The following is a 21,180-nucleotide window of genomic DNA, read 5'->3' as shown; positions in this document are numbered from 1 at the left end:
TCTGGATGCAAAATTTAAAACATCCCTTTGGTTACATTCCTGCGCTCCCAAGAAAATAAAATTTTCAGAAACAAAAAATGTGGGAGCACAAATCTATAGAATAGTAAGTGGGTATTGAAGCTGAAGTTCTAAGGGTGATGGCTTGTTTCTAGAAATCTAGAGCCTCGGGCTTCAAAATATGATGTTTAAGGTGCAGATCTGGGCTCATGCAAGCGAGGAGTTGGAAGAGAAAACTTCCCAGAGAGCCAAGATCTCTAAAGGGCCCCCACCTCAATGAAAGGGCCAACTACTTAAAAAGTAAAATAAAAGCTGCCCTACTAAAGGAGACAAGATGTTTAGGAAACTTATCTGCCTCAACATCTGGCTCCGGAGGGGAGAAGAAAAAAAAAGACAAAAACCCCTGAAAATTTGTAATCACAGGCCAATCTCCATGCAGGTTTAGAATTCAGATTCATACTGCCTACATGATCCGGGAATTCAAACTGAAAAATCTATTTCAGCCAGTTTTGTATTCTTCACTGTTTATGCCAAATTGACTCCAGAAGAAATGGAAAATCGAAATAGATCTGTAACTCTTTAAGACACAGAAATTGCAGTTTTAAATCCGCCCCACTCCCCCCCTTGCAAAACACGCTAGGTCCAACTGGATTTACAGATTAGTCTACTAAACATTCAAGGAACAATTAATTCCAAGCTTTAACTCATCAATGAATAGAAAAAAGGGAACACTCCCCAATTATTTTAGAAAGCTGATATAACCTTGGTAACAGAGCCAGCTTTTCTACAAGAAAGGATAATTATGGGCCAAACTTACATACGGATATAGATGTAAAATCATAAAGAAAATGTTAGCAATCTGAATCCTGCAATTTAAACAAAGGTAATAATACATCACGATCAAGATAAGTTTACCCCAGGAATATAAGACCAGCTTAAAATTATAAAATCTAATGTTATTCACTGCATTACCATTTAAAAGGGGGGGAAAACATCATTTCAGTAGATGCAGAAATTTTAGAATATATTTCAAACCCATTCAACATAAGTAAAACTCCTAATCAACTAGAAAGAACAGGAAACTTACAGCTTGTTAAAAAATATGTACCAGACCCAAAACGTACAACAGATACCACATATAATGATGAAATGTTTGAAGCATTCCCTGTGAAATCATGATTTAGACAAAGTTGTCACTTTCAATATCTTACTGGTGGTCCTAGGCAGCAGAGAAAGACAAGTTTTTGTTTTGTCTTGCAAATTATATGATTGTCTTTATAGAAACCCAACAAAATCTATAGTCTATGGAATAAATAATTCAGTAGTTTGCTTGTATTAAATCAATATGAGGGACTTCCCTGTTGGTCCAGTGGTTAAGACTCCACGCTCCCAATACAGCGGGCCCTGGTTCAATCCCTGGTTGGGGAACTAGATCCCACATGCATGCCGCAACTAAGAGTTCGCATGCCGCAACTAAAAAAAAAGATCCCGCATGCCGCAACTAAGACCCGGCGCACGTAATGAGAAGCCCACGCACCTCAACGAAGAGCAGCCCTCACTCAGCACAACTAGCGAAAGCCCACACACAGCAATGAAGACCCAACGCAGCCAAAAACAAATAAATAAATTTATATATAAAAAAAAGACCCGGTGCAGCCAAAATGAATGAATGAATGAATAAACAAATAAAAATATTTTTTTAATAAAACCTTTTACAGTAGCAACAGAAAATATGACGACCTAAGGAATAAATCTCATTAAAAATGTGACTGACCAATATGGAAAAGATTTATAAAGTTTTATTGAAATACATTTAAAGACATGGATAAATGGAGACATGCCATTTTTATTAGGTGAGAGATTCAATATCATTAAAACATCTGTCATTTCCAAAGTAATCTCTCAACTCAATGTAAGTCCAATAAAAATATTAACTGGCCTTTTCCTGGAATCTGACAAACTGAATAAACAATTTATATGAAAGAGTAAAGGAACAGGAAGGGTGGAAGTGATTTTCATGATTAAGAGGAATGGGAGGAGCTGACTATTAAGTTATCCAGGTTTACTAACAACAGTATGTAAGCCACGCTGCCACTGACACAGGGATACACCAACAGACAAAGGGAGGAGGCTGGAGAACCCAGGAGCAGACCCTCACGTATGGCGACTATAACAGCAGTGACATCACAGTCAGTAGGGGAAGGATGGACTAGTTGGTAAGTAACGGCTATTCAAATGAAAAAAAAAAGTATCTCTTACTTATAAACCAAGAGCAACAAAAACAAACCCAAACAAAACATCCAGGTGGATTAAAGACCTAAATGTGAAATACTTCCAGAAGAAAATACAGGAGTAGGGAAGATTTCCTAAAGAAGACACAAAAAGCACAGACTACAAAGTAATGGATAAAAGTTTTCACATTAAAAAATAAAGCTTCTGGGCTTCCCTGGTGGCGCAGTGGTTGAGAGTCCGCCTGCCGATGCAGGGGACACGGGTTCGTGCCCCGGTCCGGGAGGATCCCACATGCCGCGGAGCGGATGGGCCCGTGAGCCATGGCCGCTGAGCCTGCGCGTCCGGAGCCTGTGCTCCGCAACGGGAGAGGCCACAACAGTGAGAGGCCCGCGTACCGCAAAAAAAAAAAAAAAAAAAAAAAAAAAGCTTCTGTTCTTTAAAAGATACTGTTATATGGTGGTCATTTTTTTTTAAACCTCTAATAATTTAGAGAGACATACTTAAATATTTAGAATAAAATAATACCTGCGATTTGCTTCACAATGATCTTCGGGTGACTAATGGGTAGGGTTATTATTAATAAAAGCTTATCTCTGAGTTGGTAATTGTTGAAACTGGGTGATAGGTATACGGGGATTCATCAAACTTCCTCCTTCCTTTTAGTGTATGATATATATTTTTTTTACAAAAAAGGCAAAAGGAAAAAAAGAATATTATGACAGCGGGATACCAGTGTTCATCCACCAGCTTATTAAACACTCAAAAAACTGACAAGTGTAGGGAATTTCTTGGCAGTCCAGTGGTTAGGACTCGGTGCTCTCACGGCCGGGGCCCGGGTGGAATCCCTGGTCAGGGAACTAAGATTGCACAAGCCGTGCAGCGTGGCAAAAAAATAAAATTGAAAACATCTGATAATCCTAAATGTTAGCAAGAACATGAAAAAGTGGCAACTCTTATGCACAAATGGCAGGAACATAAATTGCACAACCAATTTGGTATCTGCTACCAAGACCGAAGGTGCGCACTCTTCACTACCCAGCTGTTCCCCATCTAGGTTAAATCCTAGAAAATCTTGTTCTTGGAAACATACACAAGAATAAAAATGCTCACAGGCTCATTGTTTTCAACAGCAAAAAAACTGGAAACCACCAAATGTCCACTTGTAAAAACATGTGCAACTGAATCGTGGTATATTTACATAACGGAATGAAAGTGAATTTACTGCAGCTCCATGAATCAACATGGACACATCTTACAAACATGGCAAAAAAAAAAAAAAAAAAAAAGGAATTTGCAGAATATAACACCATTTATGTAAAGTGTAAAACCATGTAAAAGTTAATATATTGTCAGGGATGCATACATATGTAATAAATTTCTAGAGAAAAGCTAAGAATGATAAATTCAAAATTCAGAAGAGTGGTTACTTCTGGTGGGAGTAGGGAAGAGAATGTAAGGGCACAAAGGGAGCAACATGGGGATTGCGAGGTTTGGCTTCTAAGCTGGGTGTTGAGTACGTGAGTGTACACTGTATTGTCCTTTAGTCCTTTTGTATGTAATAAGATAATTTGTAATTAAAAATAAAATTTTTTCACAATATATACAAATAGCGAATCATGTACAGTTAAAACTAATATGCTATATGTCAATTATATCTCAATTTAATATATATATATATACATTTTTTTCAGTAAAAGCAGGAGATGTGGTAGGGGGAAGTGGGAGAAAAGACACAAAAGTACACATCAGGGGAATCATAAATTCATTTCAGTTCAACCACCAAGTTTTACTGAGAACAGATGAATGAAACTCTGCCTGTCCTACAAGGTAGACAGTCATCTGCCAGAAGAAATACGCTGATTCCTCTGAGTGCAGAGGTGAAGGAACTACTGCAAAAGCAGGAGTTCTGGCCAGACGCCTGATGAGGCCCCCATATGTCAGCGCATTGGTGGGTGGGCTTTTGATCCCAGCTAAAGGGTCTGAGCTTTCCTTCTCTTCACCCCACCTGCTCCCTCCCCTCTGCTGTCCCCTCTTCAGACTCCTTTCTAGGCGTGAGTCTTTAATGACAGGCATGCAGTGAAAACAAATACAGGACAGTATTTGCCCAGTAGACGTGCTGAGGGCATCTTCCACGCAGCTTTCGGAAGTGAACGACTCACTGGGAGATGCCGCAAGAGTGTGAGTGTGAAAGACGCTATACCTGTTGTTCTCCTGACACCTGTTCAGGGCTTCCCCAGGCAACTGGGAAAACCACCCAGCTGAGGCGAGCAGTCCAGGCTTCCAGCTCCTTACTCAGGTAAGTCACCTCTTCAGGAGGAAGGCACCTAGACACCAGTGCCCGATTCCAGGGGAAGGAGACATAGGCACGATGTGCCAGGCTTCACGTCCAGTCACGCAGGAGGCAACACGTGGGTGATGTCTTGGTATCACACTTCCTTCCACCTCCACTTTCTGGCTTCCCCAGGCCTTCCTGGGGGAGTCCCCAGCTCCCTCACAGCCTTCCTGGGGGAGTCCCCAGGTTTCCCAGGCCTTCCTGGGGGAGTCCCCAGCTTCCCCGGGGCCTTCCTGGGAGCCCACGGTTATGGAGGCCACGGACAATCTGATCCCAGGGTCACATACAACGTGCTGCAAACTTACTCCTCACAACTTGGCACATCTGCTGGAACCCAAGGTCCTAGGCCCTCTCACTCCATTTCCAGTTTTGCTCCAACTGTCTGCATCCGTGTTGATGTAAGAAGTGTCAGCTGAGGGTCTTCAGATCTGAAAGAGACGAAAGAGAATCACATGGCTTCTCACCCTCCTCAAATCCCAGCATCTCTGTTTCCCCCACATGTCCCTGCCTTCGCTACCTTTTAATCTATTTTACTTCTAAACCCACTGTAATACAATGCCCCTCCCTGGATACGCTTATGGTAGGCAATTCTTTCCTATTATTTTGTACCTGTTTGTGTTACTAAACCAATACTAAACCAGGGTCCCTCCTGGCATTTTTCCAGCTCTTGGTGGCCATCTCCAGCCTGACCTCAGTGAGAGAAACCTAATACTATTAATACTAATAATGATAATAGTGACTTATATTTATTGAGGACTTGATAATGCGCTAGGCCCGGCCTGTCACAAGTACTTTACATGTGCCAGGCCACGTTCTGAATTTACTTAGTGTATATACTTATTTAGGTATATAGTTTCATGCTCATTTAACCAATGAGAAAACTCAGGCACAGAGCAGTTAAGTAGCTTGCCCAAGTGACACAGTTTTTTTCCAGAGCCTGCATTCTGAACTACAGGCAGACCTCAGAAATATTGCAGGTTCAGTCCAAGACCACCACGATAAAGCAAATATTGCAATAAAGTGAGTCACACAAATTTTTTGGCTTCCCAGTGCATATAAAAGTTATGTTTACACTTTTCTGTAGTCTGTTAAGTGTGTAATAGCATTATGTTTTTAAAAACAATGTACGTGCCTTCACACAGAACTATATTCAATATCCTATGATAAACCATAATGGAAAAGAATATTTTAAAAAAAGAATGTGTATATATATCTATATCTATATCTGAAGCACTTTGCTGTGCACAGAAACTAACACAACCTTGTAAATCAACTACACTTCAATAAGAAATTGATTTAAAAAACAATGTACATGCCTTAATTTAAAAATGTTATTACTGGGCCTCCCTGGTGGCGCAGTGGTTGAGAGTCCGCCTGCCGATGCAGGGGATACGGGTTCGTGCCCCGGTCTGGGAGGATCCCATGTGCCGCGGAGCGGCTGGGCCCGTGATCCATGGCCGCTGAGCCTGCGCATCCGGAGCCTGTGCTCCGCCACGGGAGAGGCCACAACAGTGAGAGGCCCGCGTACCGCAAAAAAAAAAAAAAAAAAAAAAAAAAAAAATGTTATTACTAAAAAAAATGCTAATCATCATCTGACAATGCAGGGTTGCCACAAACCTATTTGTAAAAAAAAAACAGCGCAGCACAGATGCTCTAAACTGAAGCCTGTACTAGGCCACATTGGGTGTCTCCTAAAAACCCAAGCAGAGCAGGCGCTATGGCTGAAGCCCCTTCCCCTTCTCCCTTCCCTGTAACTTACACCGCGTGACAGCCTCCTTGACTTGGCGAAAGCCACCGTCGGGGCCCCAGCCGTCCACGAAGTACATGAATCGGAGCTCGGCGGGGTAGGCGGCTCTGCTGAGGCCTGACATCAGGGGGATGGTGCGGCCCTCCGCCCCGGGGGCCTCGCTCAGCGCCTGCAGCATCTGGTACCTGCACCACGGGTCCCGGAGGAAGCCCGGCGTGATGAACAGCACGCGACAGTGGCTGTTGCTCAGCGCCTGGCACAGCTCGGACACTATGGCGCCGCCGGGGGTTGCGTCGCGAAGCTGCAAGAAGCAGCGCAGGCCGGCCGCGCTGCCCTCCAGGTAGGAGACCAGCTCCTGGGCGGCCGCCAGGTCCTCCTCGCTGTGGCACACGCACACATCATAGCCCTTGCTCCAGCGGCCGCTGCTGCTGCTGCTGCCGCCGTGGGCGCCCAAGGGTGTCGGTGGCGGGGTGGGAGACACCTCTGAGCTGGGGCCCAGGGTTGGGGGCCCGTCCGAGGAGCTCGGCTGTGAACCGTCACTGCGGGTGTTTTCTGCGGAGACGGGCGTCTTTGTGGGCTTTCTCGACAGGGCCTGCCTGAACCAGTCTGCGGGGAAGAAGCACTGCTCAGGCCTGGAGTTTTCAGCAGGGGTCTCCTGGCGACCCCCCAGAGAGGAGCCACCGCGGGGAGGAGGTCAGCCCATCTCCCCTGTCCACCTTCTTCTCACAACTGTTGCTCTGCGACTGTGTACATCCCTCAGGACTTGCCCAGAAGTTTCCCTTATCTTTAAAGGTTTCGGGAATACATAAAAACTCTGGCAGTTTTATAAGTCGGCAGGGATGTAATGCCAGCCTGTCTTACCGTACTGCATATTCTGAAGTTGCTAAGAGAATAGACCTTAAAAGTTCTCATCCGAAGAAGAAAATAAACCTGTAACTATGTATGGTGATGGATGTTAACTAGACTTATTGTGATGATTACTTCACAATGTATACGAATGTTGCATCATTATGCTGTACCCCTGAAACTGATAGAATGCTGTATGTCAATTATACTTCAATAATTTTTTGTAAAGCTTTTGGTGTAACAACAATATGAGGGGGAAAAAAAAGAAAGGAAGAAAGGAAAGGAGGGAGGGAGGGAGGAAGAAAGAAGAGAACTCTGGCGGTTTCACAAGCCTGATTGGGAAAGATGGCTTTGTCTGTTCCACGCCCTTCGATTGCTGGTACCCCCCTAGCCTATCGTAACCAGAACTTCCCACAAGCTGACTAGTCAACCATCTGTGAGTCAGTAAACAGAGCTACCTTAAGCTGGTAAAGATCAATTAGTCCCCAAACCCACTTTCAGCACTGAGGGGAGGTGGATCTAGATTAAGGGGCTGGGTTTCCCTGGTGGCGCGGTGGTTGAGAATCTGCCTGCCAATGCAGGGGACACGGGTTCGGGCCCTGGTCTGGGAAGATCCCACATGCCGCGGAGCAACTAGGCCCGTGAGCCACAACTACTGAGCCTGCGCATCTGGAGCCTGTGCTCCGCAACAAGAGAGGCCGCGATAGTGAGAGGCCCGTGCATCGCGATGAAGAGTGGCCCCCGCTTGCCGCAACTAGAGAAAGCCCTTGCACAGAAACGAAGACCCAACACAGCCAAAAATAAATCATAAATAAATTTTAAAAAAATAGATTAAGGGACTACCCACTATGGGACGGAGAGAGCCAGGGATTGTCATCTGTTTGGCCCTGAGAAATCCTAGCTTGTTGCTAAATGCAAGAGGACCACTCACTGCCCAGAGTACCTGAAGACCTTAGAGCTGAGTGATCCGGGACCACACTCTGGAGTGGGGCACACAGATTTGATTGTGGACCTGCTACTTGTTTTCTATACGACCATAAGCAAGTCAGTCTATGTCTCCACTTCCTCTTCTGTAAAATGGGTTCATTTTAGTTACTGTTGAAGATCAGCAGAGATAATGCAGTGTCTGACATATTGTGAGCACTCCAAATGGTTTCAGCTCAGCTTCCCCAGCTTTTGACCGGGACAGAAGGTGTGGTGTCCTGGCGGCTGATTTGTTTTTTTCTCTCTGCTTGACTCCTACCTCTGAATGGTTCAGGGCGATTTAGATAAAAAGAGACACCCTGGTAAGCACTCAGCACAGTGGTTTCCAGGCTGGGAAGACTAGCTGAGCACAGCTGGGAAACCTGTGAGCCAAAAGGACTGAAGGCTCCCTGATGCACACCCCCTCACTCCCCACAGAGCCTCTGGGCACTGAGGTCAAGGCAGGACTCCCCCACGCCCACCCCGTCAGCCTCCCTGCATCTCTCCAGGGCCTGTGTTTGGGGGCCAGGCAGCCTCCTGGAATTAGGAGTCTGTGTCCACTCACCAGCCATCTTGCCCAGAGGCTTCTTGGACCTGGAACGAGGAGCTGGCAAGGAGGTTGATGATGCCATAGTGGTGGGCTCCAAACTAACCCCATGAGATCAGGCATTGGTAAAGTGGGAGAAGGGAGGGGACCCAGTCTTGACCTCATCCAACAGCCATCCTACAAGAGACAGAGAGAAAGGATCACAAAAGCTGCACTTAACCTTACTCCCAGTCCCAGTGGGTGGGCTCTGGCATTTCTTTCTCTCCTGGTGCCTGACAGAGGCTCAGTCTCTAAATTGGTCCCTCATCCCTTAGGGGATTAGGGACAGACACCACTGGGGTCAGGGCTGGTTGCTAGCTGAACCCCAATCTGTGTAACCATCAGACTTACAGAGTATGAGCTCAGCATGACCAGCAGAGTGACTGTTCTCTGCGCCACCTGGCCAGGGTTGCATTCGGGATCTGGGGAAGGGCGGCTGGCAGGCAGCTCATTGTAAGAACTTCCTGTGTAAACGCTGAAATCAGAGAAGAAGGTCTGTTACTATTTGGACAAATAATTATGTATCAGGGTAGACAGATGTTGAGCAGTAGAGAGAGAGCAGTGTAAGAAACCTTGGGGGAGTTTTCCTCCAGGTCTGCCTTCCCCTGAATAACTCCCTCCCTCCATCCACCCACCCATCCTCCCTTCCCTCCCTCCCTCCCTCCTTCCCTCAGCTGTGGTAAAGGCTGCAGACTCTGCAGGCAGAGGTCCTAGATCTCATCTCTTATGGACTGTGGCCTCTGGTAAACTACTTTACTCTTGTTAAACTTTAGCTTTTTTTTTTTTTTTTAATTTATTTTATTTATTTATTTTTGGCTGCATTGGGTCCTCGTTGCTTGCTGCACGCAGGCTATCTCTAGTTGTGGTGAGTGGGGGCTACTCTTTGTTGCGGTGCACGGGCTTCTCTTCACGGTGGCTTCTCTTGTTGCCGAGCACGGGCTCTAGGGCGCGTGGGCTTCAGTAGTTGTAGCACGCGGGCTCAGTAGTTGTGGCTCGCGGGCTCTAGAGCGCAGGCTCAGTAGTTGTGGCACACGGGCTTGGTTGCTCCACGGCATGTGGGATCTTCCCGGACCAGGGCTCGAACTCGTGTCCCCTGCATTGGCAGGCGGATTCTTAACCACTGCGCCACCAGGGAAACCCTCAACTTTAGCTTTTCCATCTGTGAAATGGAAATAATACTATAGCCTGCTCAGCATTACTGTGAAGATTACATGAGATGATTTATGTAAAATGCATGGCATAGAATGTTCAGAAAATAGTGTGGGTTAGTATGTATTTAAAATAGATATTGGAGGGATCTATTCAATGTTATTCCAAATTCCGGAAGGTTTTTGGTTTGGTTTTCTTTTGGGGGGGGCGGGGGGAGAGAAGGGATTGTCAAACGGCATCTAAATTTATATGGAAATGCCAAGGACCATTAGACGGGCAACTCCCCATGGACATGTTCTCTCCCACCACAATGACCTGATGTCTCTGATGGTGGAGGCTCTTTCTGCCTAGGTTTCTGGGAGGACATTGCGTGGAACAGAGCCCACCCTGATCCAAGATGGCGCCACTGGGTTCTAGTGGCTTCTGAAGATGAAGGGCTGGTGGAGAACTTGGTTCTAGAGCAAGGACTGCTTTCTCACTATTTGATGGATCTACAGAGGTCAAAACAACCCCCCCACCACCACCCGGGAACTCACAGAGAAACGGCTTGTCTGACTAGACGCGCTGAGATAAGAGTTTTCAAAATTTAAAGAATGTCCTTCAGTGTTGGACAAAAATGCTTCATTCAGCTAAATGCTGAACACCCTTATGCCAAGCTGATGAAGAGAAGACAAGAGATACTGATGATTCATGAAAATATATCAAAGTTCAAAAAAAAGGGGAACTTCAACTGCAGCAGTAGCGGGTGCAGGGGTGCGGGACCAGAAGCACATCTGAAAGAGCAAAGCAGAGAGCTGCTAAGCGAGTCAAAAAGATGTGAAAAGGGGAAAATTAACAAGGACATGCGTTTCTTTTCCTACCTAATATTCTTTGGATTTCAGCCCCTAAGTGGTGAGATTGAGGCAGTGCCTGGTTAACCACTGTTAGGTTTTGAAATCCTTTTCCTGGTCAGGAGTTGCTGTTTCTTGACATCTTCATTTCAACCATTTCCCCCGAGATGTCCTTCCCCTCCCCACCCCGCCCCCAGCAGTAGACACAATGTTACTTGCTTTTTATATTATTTAAATCTTTTTTTCAATTGTGTTTTAATTTGAAAATTCATTATTTGGCCTTGATACACTTACAAACTGGAGAATCATTTGATATTTTTAATGACAGCCTAAAGGTTCAAAATTAACATAACACTTTACTTAACAGATGTAGATAGATCTAAGTTTCAGTTTCTCATTTTCTCAAATGACGTGCGTGCCCTTTTGGCGATACATGCTGATTTAGGGTAGCTGCCTTTTTTCATTGCTTGTTTAAGAAGAAATCCAATTGCCCAACAGCCACTGGAAGTGGATTGGTATAAGCCCTAGTGACTGATGTTATGGAAAAGTTCAAACACAGGAAATAGCATTTTTGACAAAGGATAATTGAGCAAGAATGCAGACCAGTTCCATTAACTGTATACACTGTCTACTTCCTAGAGTCTAAAACCATACTGCATTTTCCCTGTTACTTTTTCAGTTCTGTACAGCTGAGGCTGTGGATCAATCACATTCAAATACGCTTTAATCTTTACAAGATTTAGTAACAGTCTATATCGAGATATGGTCGAGATATGGGAGACATAGTTGTCAGGCTGGTGAGAAGATAATGAACCCAAATCTCCAACTGGAAGGTCTCATCCCTCACTCTGTCTATTCTCTGATTTGTTATGTAGTCACTTTTCCCTGTGCTTTTAAGACATTCATCAAGTAGAATGATATAGACCTAAATACCTACTTTGTAGATAATTACAAAGACTTGATAGAAGATTAGCAAAGAGCTTCTTCAAAAGAAAAAAAAAAGCAGTAGCCTGTTACCATCAGTGTTTTTAGAATGCTTTTTCAATATTACATGAAGGAACTTAATATGTGAGGTAAATACCATAAAGTTTCACTGTATAAAATCCAAAGTGTATTAAGTATTATTCAATATCTAACTGGTCTCCGATATCTATTATATAGGGAATGTTCTGAAACCTATGAAGGCATATGATTATGTATCTTATATAATTCATATCACATTTCTGTTAAGCTGGAATCACTGTCTGTGGTAGACAGCACAGTGGTCCCCAAAAACATCCACATCCTAATCCTCAGAACCAGTGAAAATAAGCTACCTTACTTGGCAGAAGCTGACTTTGCAGATGTGATTAAGGGTCTGGAGATGGGAAGATTAGCCTGGATTATCCAGGTGGGCCAAATGCAATCCCAAAGGTCTTAGAAAAGGAAGACAGGAGGGTCAGAGTGAGAGCAGAGATGTGACAACAGAAGCAGAGGTGGGTGTAGCGTGGGGCTGTGAGCAAGGAAGGTGGCAGCCTCTAGAAGCCGGAAAAGGCAAGGACCTGGATTCCTCCCTAGAGCCTCCAGAAGGGATGCAGCCCCGCTGATCCACTTCAGACTGTGACTGCCACAACTATAAGATAATCAATGTGTGTGGTATGAATCCACTGCGTTTGTGGTACTTTATTACAGAAGCAATAGGAAACTACTACACTATGTATGATTGTATGTGAGGCTAACAAATGGGGAAAGCATTGAATCTGAGTGCTAAAAACTGGTCTGTTTGGGACTTCCCTGGAGGTCCAGCAGTTGAGGCTCTGCGCTTCCACTGCAGGGCGGGGCGTGGATTCGATCCCAGGTCAGGGAACTAAGATCCCTGCATGTCATGTGGTGCGGCCAGAAAGTAAACAAACAAACAAAAAAACAAAAAACTGGTCTGCTTAAAGATTTAAATTGTTTGAGGGAGTTTTTCACTTCTTTGATGGATAAATTATTATCTACTCTTCATGTGATTTTTGACTTTAAGAACACTGGTTTCAAAGGCTCCAACACTGGCTTCTCAAACATTTGCTGAAACACTTGTCAGGGCAGGATGCTTTAGAACTTGCAGGACAATGTCCGTTAAAGTGCTGCAATTAATTGTTAATAGCTAGAGAGTCCAACACAGTGTTTCTGAGGAGTTACGGACTGTGGTGGACACACCCTAAGGTGGCCCCGTGTTCACACCTGTGAGTGTGGGCAGGACCCATGACTGCTTACCAGTAGAATATGGCAAAGGTTGTAGTATGTCACTCACATGATTATGTTATTCTGTAGGGTGTGTGTGTTTGCATATGTATATAAATGTATATACACATCATATATATAGTAACAATCGTGTGTATATGTGTATATACATACAATACATACATATGGTATGTATATTTGCTATATAAGATGTGTATATATATATATATAAATATAACATATAAATGAATATTATGTACATATGTACGTATGTGCATGGGTGTAGGTGTGGGTGTAAAAATTCATCTTAGCAGACTGGAGAGAGACTCCCTTGCTGACTTGGAAGAATTTCCCATGTCATGAGAGGGCAAAGTGTCAAGGAACTTCAGGCAGCCTCAAGAAGCCAAGAGTGGTGTCCAGCTGATGGCCAGCAAGAAAGCAGACCTCAGTCCTACAACTTCAAGGAGGTGAATTTTGCCAACAAACAACAACCTGAGGGGGCTTAGTAGTGGGTCTTTTCCCATTTGCATCTCTGATGGCACCGCAGCCCTAGCTAACACCTGGACTGCGGCCGGGTGAGACTCCAGTGTAAGACTCAGCCAAGCCTTTCATGGGCCCTTGACCCACAGAAACTATGAGATAACAAATAGGTGTTGGTTTAAGTTGCTAAATTTGTAGTAATTTGTCATGCAGCACAGAAAATGAATACAGGGACCAACCAAAATGATGGGTTAAAATGCCAGTTCCCGGGCCCCATCCCAAATCTACAGAATCAAATCTCTGGGTGTAAAGCTTGGGAATGTGATTTTTAAACAAGTACCCCAGGAATTCCCTGGCAGTCCAGTGGTTAGGACTCAGCTGTCTCACTGCCAGGGCCCTGGGTTTGATCCCTGGTTGGGGAACTAAGATGCTACAAGCCACGTAGTGTGTCACAAAAAACAAAAAACAAAAAAACCCCAAGAAGCACAAAAGCCAAAAAACAAAAAACAAATACCCCAGGATTCTGATGTAACTAAGGACTGATCTAGTGGGCTGCAGCCGTGGCTCCTAAACTAAGCTGTATATAATTATCACCTAGAGAGCTTTTAAAAATATAGCTGCCCCTGGAAATTCTTATTCAATAGTTCATAAGTAGGGCCCCCCAATTTTTTTTTTTTTGCGGTACGCGGGCCTCTCACTGTTGTGGTCTCTCCCGTTGCGGAGCACAGGCTCCGGACGCGCAGGCTCCGGACGCGCAGGCTCAGCAGCCATGGCTCACGGGCCCAGCCGCTCCGTAGCCAGCATGTGGGATCTTCCCGGACCGGGGCACGAACCCGTGTCCCCTGCATCAGCAGGCGGACTCTCAACCACTGCGCCACCAGGGAAGCCCCAAATCTGTATTTTTTAAGAGCTCTCCAGGTAACTCTGACACAAGGAACCACTCGTCTCGATTTAGATAAGCAGTGGAATAACTGAAAATTGTCTGGCAAATTTTGGGATTTGATTTCGTGAAATAAATTTCAAACTACTAATTTTGCTATAAAGTCAGATTTAAGATGGGACTCTAGCAGGCAGAAAACTGAAGTCTTATAACCTGTATTAAATTAAATCATTTTGCTGAATTTTTGCTAAATATATAACAAAGTACATATGCTTTCAGCACTACATTTTGTAAATTTTGAAGACTTTTAAACATATCAAAAATTTCAAATATATGTGTGAGTGTGTGTGTGTATGTGTATATAAAAGCACCCACTACTTTATTTTTATTTAATATTTTGGCCGCGAGGCTTGTGGGATCTCAGTCCCTGGACCAGGGATCAAACCCCAGTCATGGCAGTGACAGCACTGAATCTTAACCACTAGGCCACTAGGGAACTCCCTAAATTTAATTATATATCAAAAGTATTGTTCCTTTGGTTGTTAAAATCTAAAACCTTAGCTGTATTTGAGCCACATAGGAATATATCTTACTGACCAAACATGGAATGTGAAGCATTTTAATTAGTGTTGCTGTATTTTGCAAAATGTAGCAAATTGGTCTTTGGAAAACAGTTCCTTCGTTTTAAAAAACTGCCTTAGTTTTGAAACTATGTCCCATGCATACTAAAGGTCATTTTAAACTGAAATGGTGTGAACTTATTTTGTATTTACTTTGCTGTAGGTCTCAAGTAAATACGCAGGCATTGAATGTAATATAGATTGTGCCAGCAGTGAATTTAATGACGGATACAGTTTACAAATTATGCCTTTACACATTAGTTCCCTTTTGAGCTTACAAAATGACTGCTCTTTATATATTTTTGAAAAAGGCTTTGGGGGGGTGCGTTAGATTAAAAACAAACTAAGATTTTAAAAGACGAACTTTAAGAGGACTTCCACTACCAGAATAATAAAAACTTACTATAAAGCAACAGTAGGTTTAAGATCCTAGTGGGATATTTGCATGGAGACACATGCCAAGCCATATGTTTAAAATGAGTCTGGAGTTTGAAGAAGGCAGCAGGGCCAGAATTATAGATGTGGTAGTCATCAGCCTGTATGTGATAATTCAAATCATCTGGGGAAAGCGTAGCATGGAAAGAGACAAAGCATTAAGGAATACCTACAGTTAAAAGATGGAGAGGAGCAAGTTTTACAAGCAGACACGTCAGGAGAGTGCAATGTTATGATAGGCAAGGAAAGAGAGTTTTGAAAATGAGATGGGTTTACAATGGTGTTGGTGAACAATGTCAAATGGCCAGTGAGGATTAAGAAGAAGCATTTGAATTTGAAAATTAGGAGATGACCAACTGCCTACACAAAACCCCACTTTCATTTAGAACAGAAAGTAGATTATGAGGAACAAATGAAATGCCTGCTAGAAAATGAAGACAGTAATTATACACTTTTTAAGTTTTGCCTGTGAAGTGAAGGGAAGATGTAACATCATAGTACAAAGAGAAAACAAGATTTACTGGGGTTTTTGTTTGTTTGTTTTTCTTTTTCAGGAGATTTGAGTACGTTTATAACACTTTTAACTAAATAGGCTGACTACAAAATAGGTTGACTATCACACATAATTACGTATTGAAATACCATCCCAAGTTAAAGCGCAATGATTACGTCACATGCTTAAAAATTTAACAGAAGACTGGCATTATTTTCCAAAGAATCATGTCAGAGAACATGAATTGTAGGAACTGATTCATGAATAGTTGTCTTACTAGAGCAAATGAATCAGCAATGTTTAGCTTTAAGAGTCTGTTCCCTAACTTTTTATAATATCTTCGTCTTTCACTAGCAAATATTTCATTAATATCTAATTCTGTTCCTATTTAACCATAACCAGACAGAAAGTCTTAGTAATGTCTGGGGACCAAAGAAAGATGAAAATTTGCAATCTGTATCTTCCTAACAGAGAATAATTTCAAATAACTTAAAAGCGTGTTGTTCAGAAGTATTTACCAGAAGGAAATAATAGTAACTCTAGGCTATACAAGTCTAGATTCTTATTGGAATACCTGCATTATTACTTCTATTTGTGCTATTTTAAAACCAGACATTTTATTATTTTCACTGGGCTTTTCTTCTTTGTTAAAATCTACCTTCAACTTGGTTTCTTAGTAAAATCTACCAATATCAGTAGGGCAGATAAGAGATATCTATTAAGTAAATACCCAGTATAATGAAAATATATTACAAAAGATTCATATTAAACTGAATTGCTTGGGTTTCAAAAATAGAAATTACTCTAAATTAGAAAAATAGTCTTGATTTCAGTGGATAGTACAACTATCCATTGTACAAAAGGTGCCAAAATCTGATGATTCTCTCATATTTCTGCTATTATCACTTTCTGTTCATGATCTTTGTTATGTATTCTCTGTCTCAGTGAATTACACACTACCCATTCACTTGCCTTATCTACATACCTAGGAATCATCTTTGACTGCCACACTCCTCTACATGTCTTCAATTACTAAACCTGTCAATTATATCTATTCAATATTAAATAGTTCAGACCACCATAGACTGTCACCTGGATGACTTCAATTTACGAACTCATTTTCCCATCTCTGATCACATCATTGTGTTGCTTAATATCAATGTTTCCTCATTGCTTTTAAAGCCCAAATTCCTTATAATGACTCACCAAGCTCTTAAATATATCGCCTCTGTTTACCTTCCCAGACTCATATTCTTTTTTTTTTTTTTGCGGTACGCGGGCCTCTCACTGTCGTGGCCTCTCCCGTTGCGGAGCACAGGCTCCGGACGCGCAGGCTTAGCGGCCATGGCTCTCGGGCCCAGCTGCTCCGCAGCATGTGGGATCTTCCCGGACCGGGGCACGAACCCGCGTCCCCTGCATCGGCAGGCAGACTCTCAACCACTGCGCCACCAGGGAAGCCTTCCTTATATTCTTTTGATCACTCTCTTTTTCCACTCTGTACTCTCCAGCTTATATCTTCAGATATATGGAACAATCAGTGATATTTGTGCACAAGGACAAACAGAGTAATGGAAGAATAGGGTGCCCAGAAACAGACCCACATCTACACAGTCTGCTGGTTTATGACAAAGCTGACACTGCAGTGCAGTGGGGAAAGGTGGTCTCTTTACTAGATGGTGCTGGGTCAATTTAGACAGCCTTGTGGGAAAAATGAATCTTGACCCATATATCCCACCATATTAGAAAAGTAATTTCAAATGGATAGTAGATATATGTGAGGATAACAATAAAGCTTTTAGAAGAAAATATAGATTATTTTCCTGATTTTTAAAATTGAGATATAATTGACATATAACATTATATTAGTTTCAGGTGAACAACACAATGATTCGATTTATGTATGTATTTAGAAATTATCATCACAATAAGTCTGGTTAGCATCCACTACCATGCATAATTACAAAATTTTTTTTTCTTGTCCTCAGGACTTTTAAGTACTACTGTCTTAGCAGTTTTCAAATATACAATACAGTATTATTAACCATGGTCACCATGTTGTACATTACATTCCCAGGACTTATTTATTTTATAATTTATTTTATAACTAGAAGTTTATACCTTTTGACCACCTTCACGCATTTCACCCACTCCCTACCCCCCAGGATAGGCAACAATTTGTTTTAAAAAACTGAACGTAAATAATAGAACCATAGGGGAAAAATGATAAACTGGACAACATTAAAATGAAGAACTTCTGTTCTTCAAAAGACATCATTAGGACAGTGAAAGGTAATCTCCTGAGAGAGAGACGATATTTTAAAAATACATATCCAGTATGTCTCATATCCAGAATATTTAAGAACTCTTACAAACTGGTACAAAAAGAGAGACAACCTATTGGAAAAATGGGCACAAGAATTGAACAGACACTTCACAAAAGGATATCCAAATGCCCAACAGATGTGTGAAAAGATGCACAATTCATTAGTCACCAGAGGAATGCAAATTAAAACCTCAGTGCAACCCCACTTCCCACTCACTCAGCAGAATGGCTACAGTGAAAAAGACAGACAATGTCAAGTATTGGTAAGCATGTGGAGGAACAGAACTCATATACTGCCTGTGGGAGTGCAAATTGGTAGGAGGACTTTGAAAAACTGTCTGGCGCTATATTTCACTTCTAGGAATGTACCCAACAGCAGTGCTAACATATGCTCACCAAAAGACAAACATAAGAATGCCTCAGCAGCACTATTTACAATAACCCCAAGCTGGAAACAACCGTATCCATCAATCCTAGTATCCGGGAGAATGTAGAAATAAATTGTGGTCTACCCATACAGTGAAAAATTACACGTCAGTCAGAATAAATGAACGAGTGCTAAATGCAACCGGGTTCAATCTATATATTGAGTATAAAACACCATACACAAAAGTACATAAGTATGATCTCAAGTATCCAAAATTCAAAACCAAATAAAACTATTTTATGATGTTAGAAACCAGGATAGCAGTTACCCATGGGTGAAAGTTGTGATTGGAAGTGGGCATAAGAGGGCATCTGAGGAGTTCCCTGGTGGCCTAGGGGTTAGGATTCCAGGCTTTCAGTACTGGGTGCCAGGGTTCAATCCTTGGTCGGGGCCAGAGATCCCAGGAGCTGCTTGGCGCGGTCAAAAAAAACCTCTGGAGTGCGAGTAATGTTTTATTTATTCTGGGTGTGGGCTGCATAGGAATGTCACTGCGTGACACTGGGAAAGCTGTACACTTAAGATCTGGGCACTTTTCTGTGTGTGGGTTGTATTTCAATCTTTAAAAAAGGTTTTAAAAATAACTAGATGTGACTCCCTCTGACAATGGGTCATTCCTGACCCTCCGTGGCCCCTGGGTTAGATGCATCAGCTTGGGGAGTGTGTACTCCATCCTGCCCTCTCTTAGCTGCACTTGTCAGGGTGTGTGTGGTTGCTAGTGTCCCCAGGTAGAGGACGAGGGCTGACTCTGTCCTGTCCAGTGCTGTCACACGATACCCAGCCCATCGTAGAGGTTCGTGAAATGACTGCGGAAGGGATCGCTCCGTAGGCCTGTAACCCTAAGTAAAGCCCTGTTCTTGCTGAAACACTGTCACAAAGGCCATCAGAAGAGCAGAGGGAGAGGCTGCGACAGAGCAGAGAAGGAGGCGAGAGCCTGGAAGAAAAAGAATCTACAGTTCAAGACCGAAGCCACCTGAACTAGGCAGGCTCCTCAAGCGCAAGGAGGGCTCCCTGCACGAGCTTCTTGGCGACAGAGAAGGTGACAGCTCTCTCCGAGGGCCTTTTCACCCGTTTCCGCGTTGTGGGTGCTACGAGCGGCCAGGTGAACGGGCGCAGAGGGGACGGCGGTGAACCGGCCAGAGGTGCCGCAGGGAGGGGGCAAATCCGGGACCGGGGACCGAGGACCGGGCCGCTAACGGGGCCGAACGCAGCCCGCGGGAGTCCTGCCGGCCCAGCCGCCTGCCCGCCCCGCCCGCTCGCCTGCTCGCCCTGCCTGCGGGGCCCCTCCGCTCCCGCTCCCGCCCGCGCCTCCCCGAGCGCTCACCTGCGCCGGGGTGCGCGGGGCGCTGCCTCGGTGCGGCCGGTGCGGGGCGCGGGCTCCGACGCCCGGCGGGCCGCTCGCCCACGGGAAGTGCAGCCGGCCGCCCGCTGCCCCGGAAGCGCCGAGGCTCCCGGCCCGCGGCTCCTCCTCCGCCCGCCGCTCCCGCGCCCCGAGCCCGACCCGAGGGGGCGGCGGCCGGATCCTCCGCGCCCGCTTCCCCGGGTTCGCAGGGTGGTTCGTGGGCATCGGCGCAGCTAAGGACCGGGCGGAAGCTTGGAGATGAGTCTTTCCTCCCGAGTTCCCGGAAACCCACCAGGAGAACCTGCAGCCTCGGCTGTGTTCTGTGTCGCGGACACGGAAAGAAACCCCTTACTTCATTCATTTAGTCTTCTCGACGCCTTGCCAGGGAAGCGTTTATACCTTTTTTCTTTTTAGGCAAGTGAGGAAGATGATGCCGGACTTTCCCAATGGCCACACACAGTCAGTGGTGAGGCGGAGAGGCCGGCGGCCGTGGCAGCCGTGAGGGCAGCCCCCGGGGCCGGGGCGCCTGGCACGCTCCCCTGAAGTTCATGGCCCAGGGCACGGCCGGCCGGGCACGGCTCTGCGGGCACTAACGCCTGGCCGAGTGTGACGGGCAAACGGTGGCGAGGCCTGGCTTAGACAGAGTGAAGGGACTTCTTAGCGTCCTTGGGATGTTGATGAGCTGTGTGAAGCACCCAGACGGGGATATAGCACCTGGCATTTCCCAAGCTTGTTTCACCCCAGAGGGAATGTCAGTATCTTCCTGAGCAGTGTTCCTCGCATGCCGGTTTGGGGAACACGCCTACTGCTGTGCAGGTGAAATGCTGGAGCGTGGAGGTGGTTTAATAGGGCCGATCTAAGATTCATGATTTCCCTTTCAATCTGATTTCCTGCTTTTCTCACCAGCCAGCGAAAAGGACTTAGTGCTGCTCCTGGGAGGGAGTGTGGTGTAAGGCCGTACCGGGGGAGCTCAGGAGTCAGATGGCTGGGGTTCATATCCAGGGCGCATCACGTTAGAGGTGAGAGCTTGGGGAAATGCGGGGCCTGTCGAGGTTCACTTTCGTCATGGAAATTATGATATCTGGTTCCTAGTGTTGTGGGAAGAAGTAGATGAGATAAAGCCTGTCAGACAGCTAGCCTAGTGCCCAGGTGCTCAGGGTAAAAGGGTTCCTTTTACTCTGCATGGAGTATACCTCCGTTTTTCCTGCCCTGTGCCTGTGCTCTGAGGTCCCCTCCACCCAAGGTGTCCTCTCTTTTCTGCTCTTCAAAAACCCCCGTCTTCTGACAAGGGTCAAT

General features: G+C 44.6%; 1 protein-coding gene across 2 annotated transcripts; it reads right to left on the bottom strand.

Annotated features, from left to right (window-relative positions):
- Positions 1 to 1,780: 1,780 nt before the first annotated feature.
- Positions 1,781 to 19,953, bottom strand: TIRAP (TIR domain containing adaptor protein). Of its 2 annotated transcripts, XM_082629298.1 has the most exons (6): positions 19,867 to 19,944; positions 10,389 to 10,508; positions 9,055 to 9,178; positions 8,683 to 8,841; positions 6,321 to 6,914; positions 1,781 to 4,989 (listed from the first exon to the last, which is right to left on the bottom strand). In XM_082629298.1, the coding sequence occupies exons 4-6, from the start codon at positions 8,747 to 8,749 to the stop codon at positions 4,970 to 4,972; spliced, it is 681 nt and encodes a 226-aa protein (XP_082485424.1). In that variant the 5' UTR covers positions 8,750 to 8,841; positions 9,055 to 9,178; positions 10,389 to 10,508; positions 19,867 to 19,944; the 3' UTR covers positions 1,781 to 4,969. The 2 variants fall into 2 exon arrangements, with proteins under 2 accessions (XP_082485424.1, XP_082485425.1); XM_082629299.1 differs by lacking the exon at positions 10,389 to 10,508 and having other exon boundaries at positions 19,867 to 19,953.
- Positions 19,954 to 21,180: the final 1,227 nt, after the last annotated feature.

The sequence above is a fragment of the Mesoplodon mirus genome, assembly GCF_964341445.2.
Source record: "Mesoplodon mirus genome assembly, chromosome: 7".
NCBI classification, from domain to species: Eukaryota; Metazoa; Chordata; class Mammalia; order Artiodactyla; family Ziphiidae; genus Mesoplodon; species Mesoplodon mirus.
The sequence above is the reverse complement of the archived record's forward strand: the minus strand, read 5'-3'. Positions and strand labels throughout refer to the sequence as shown.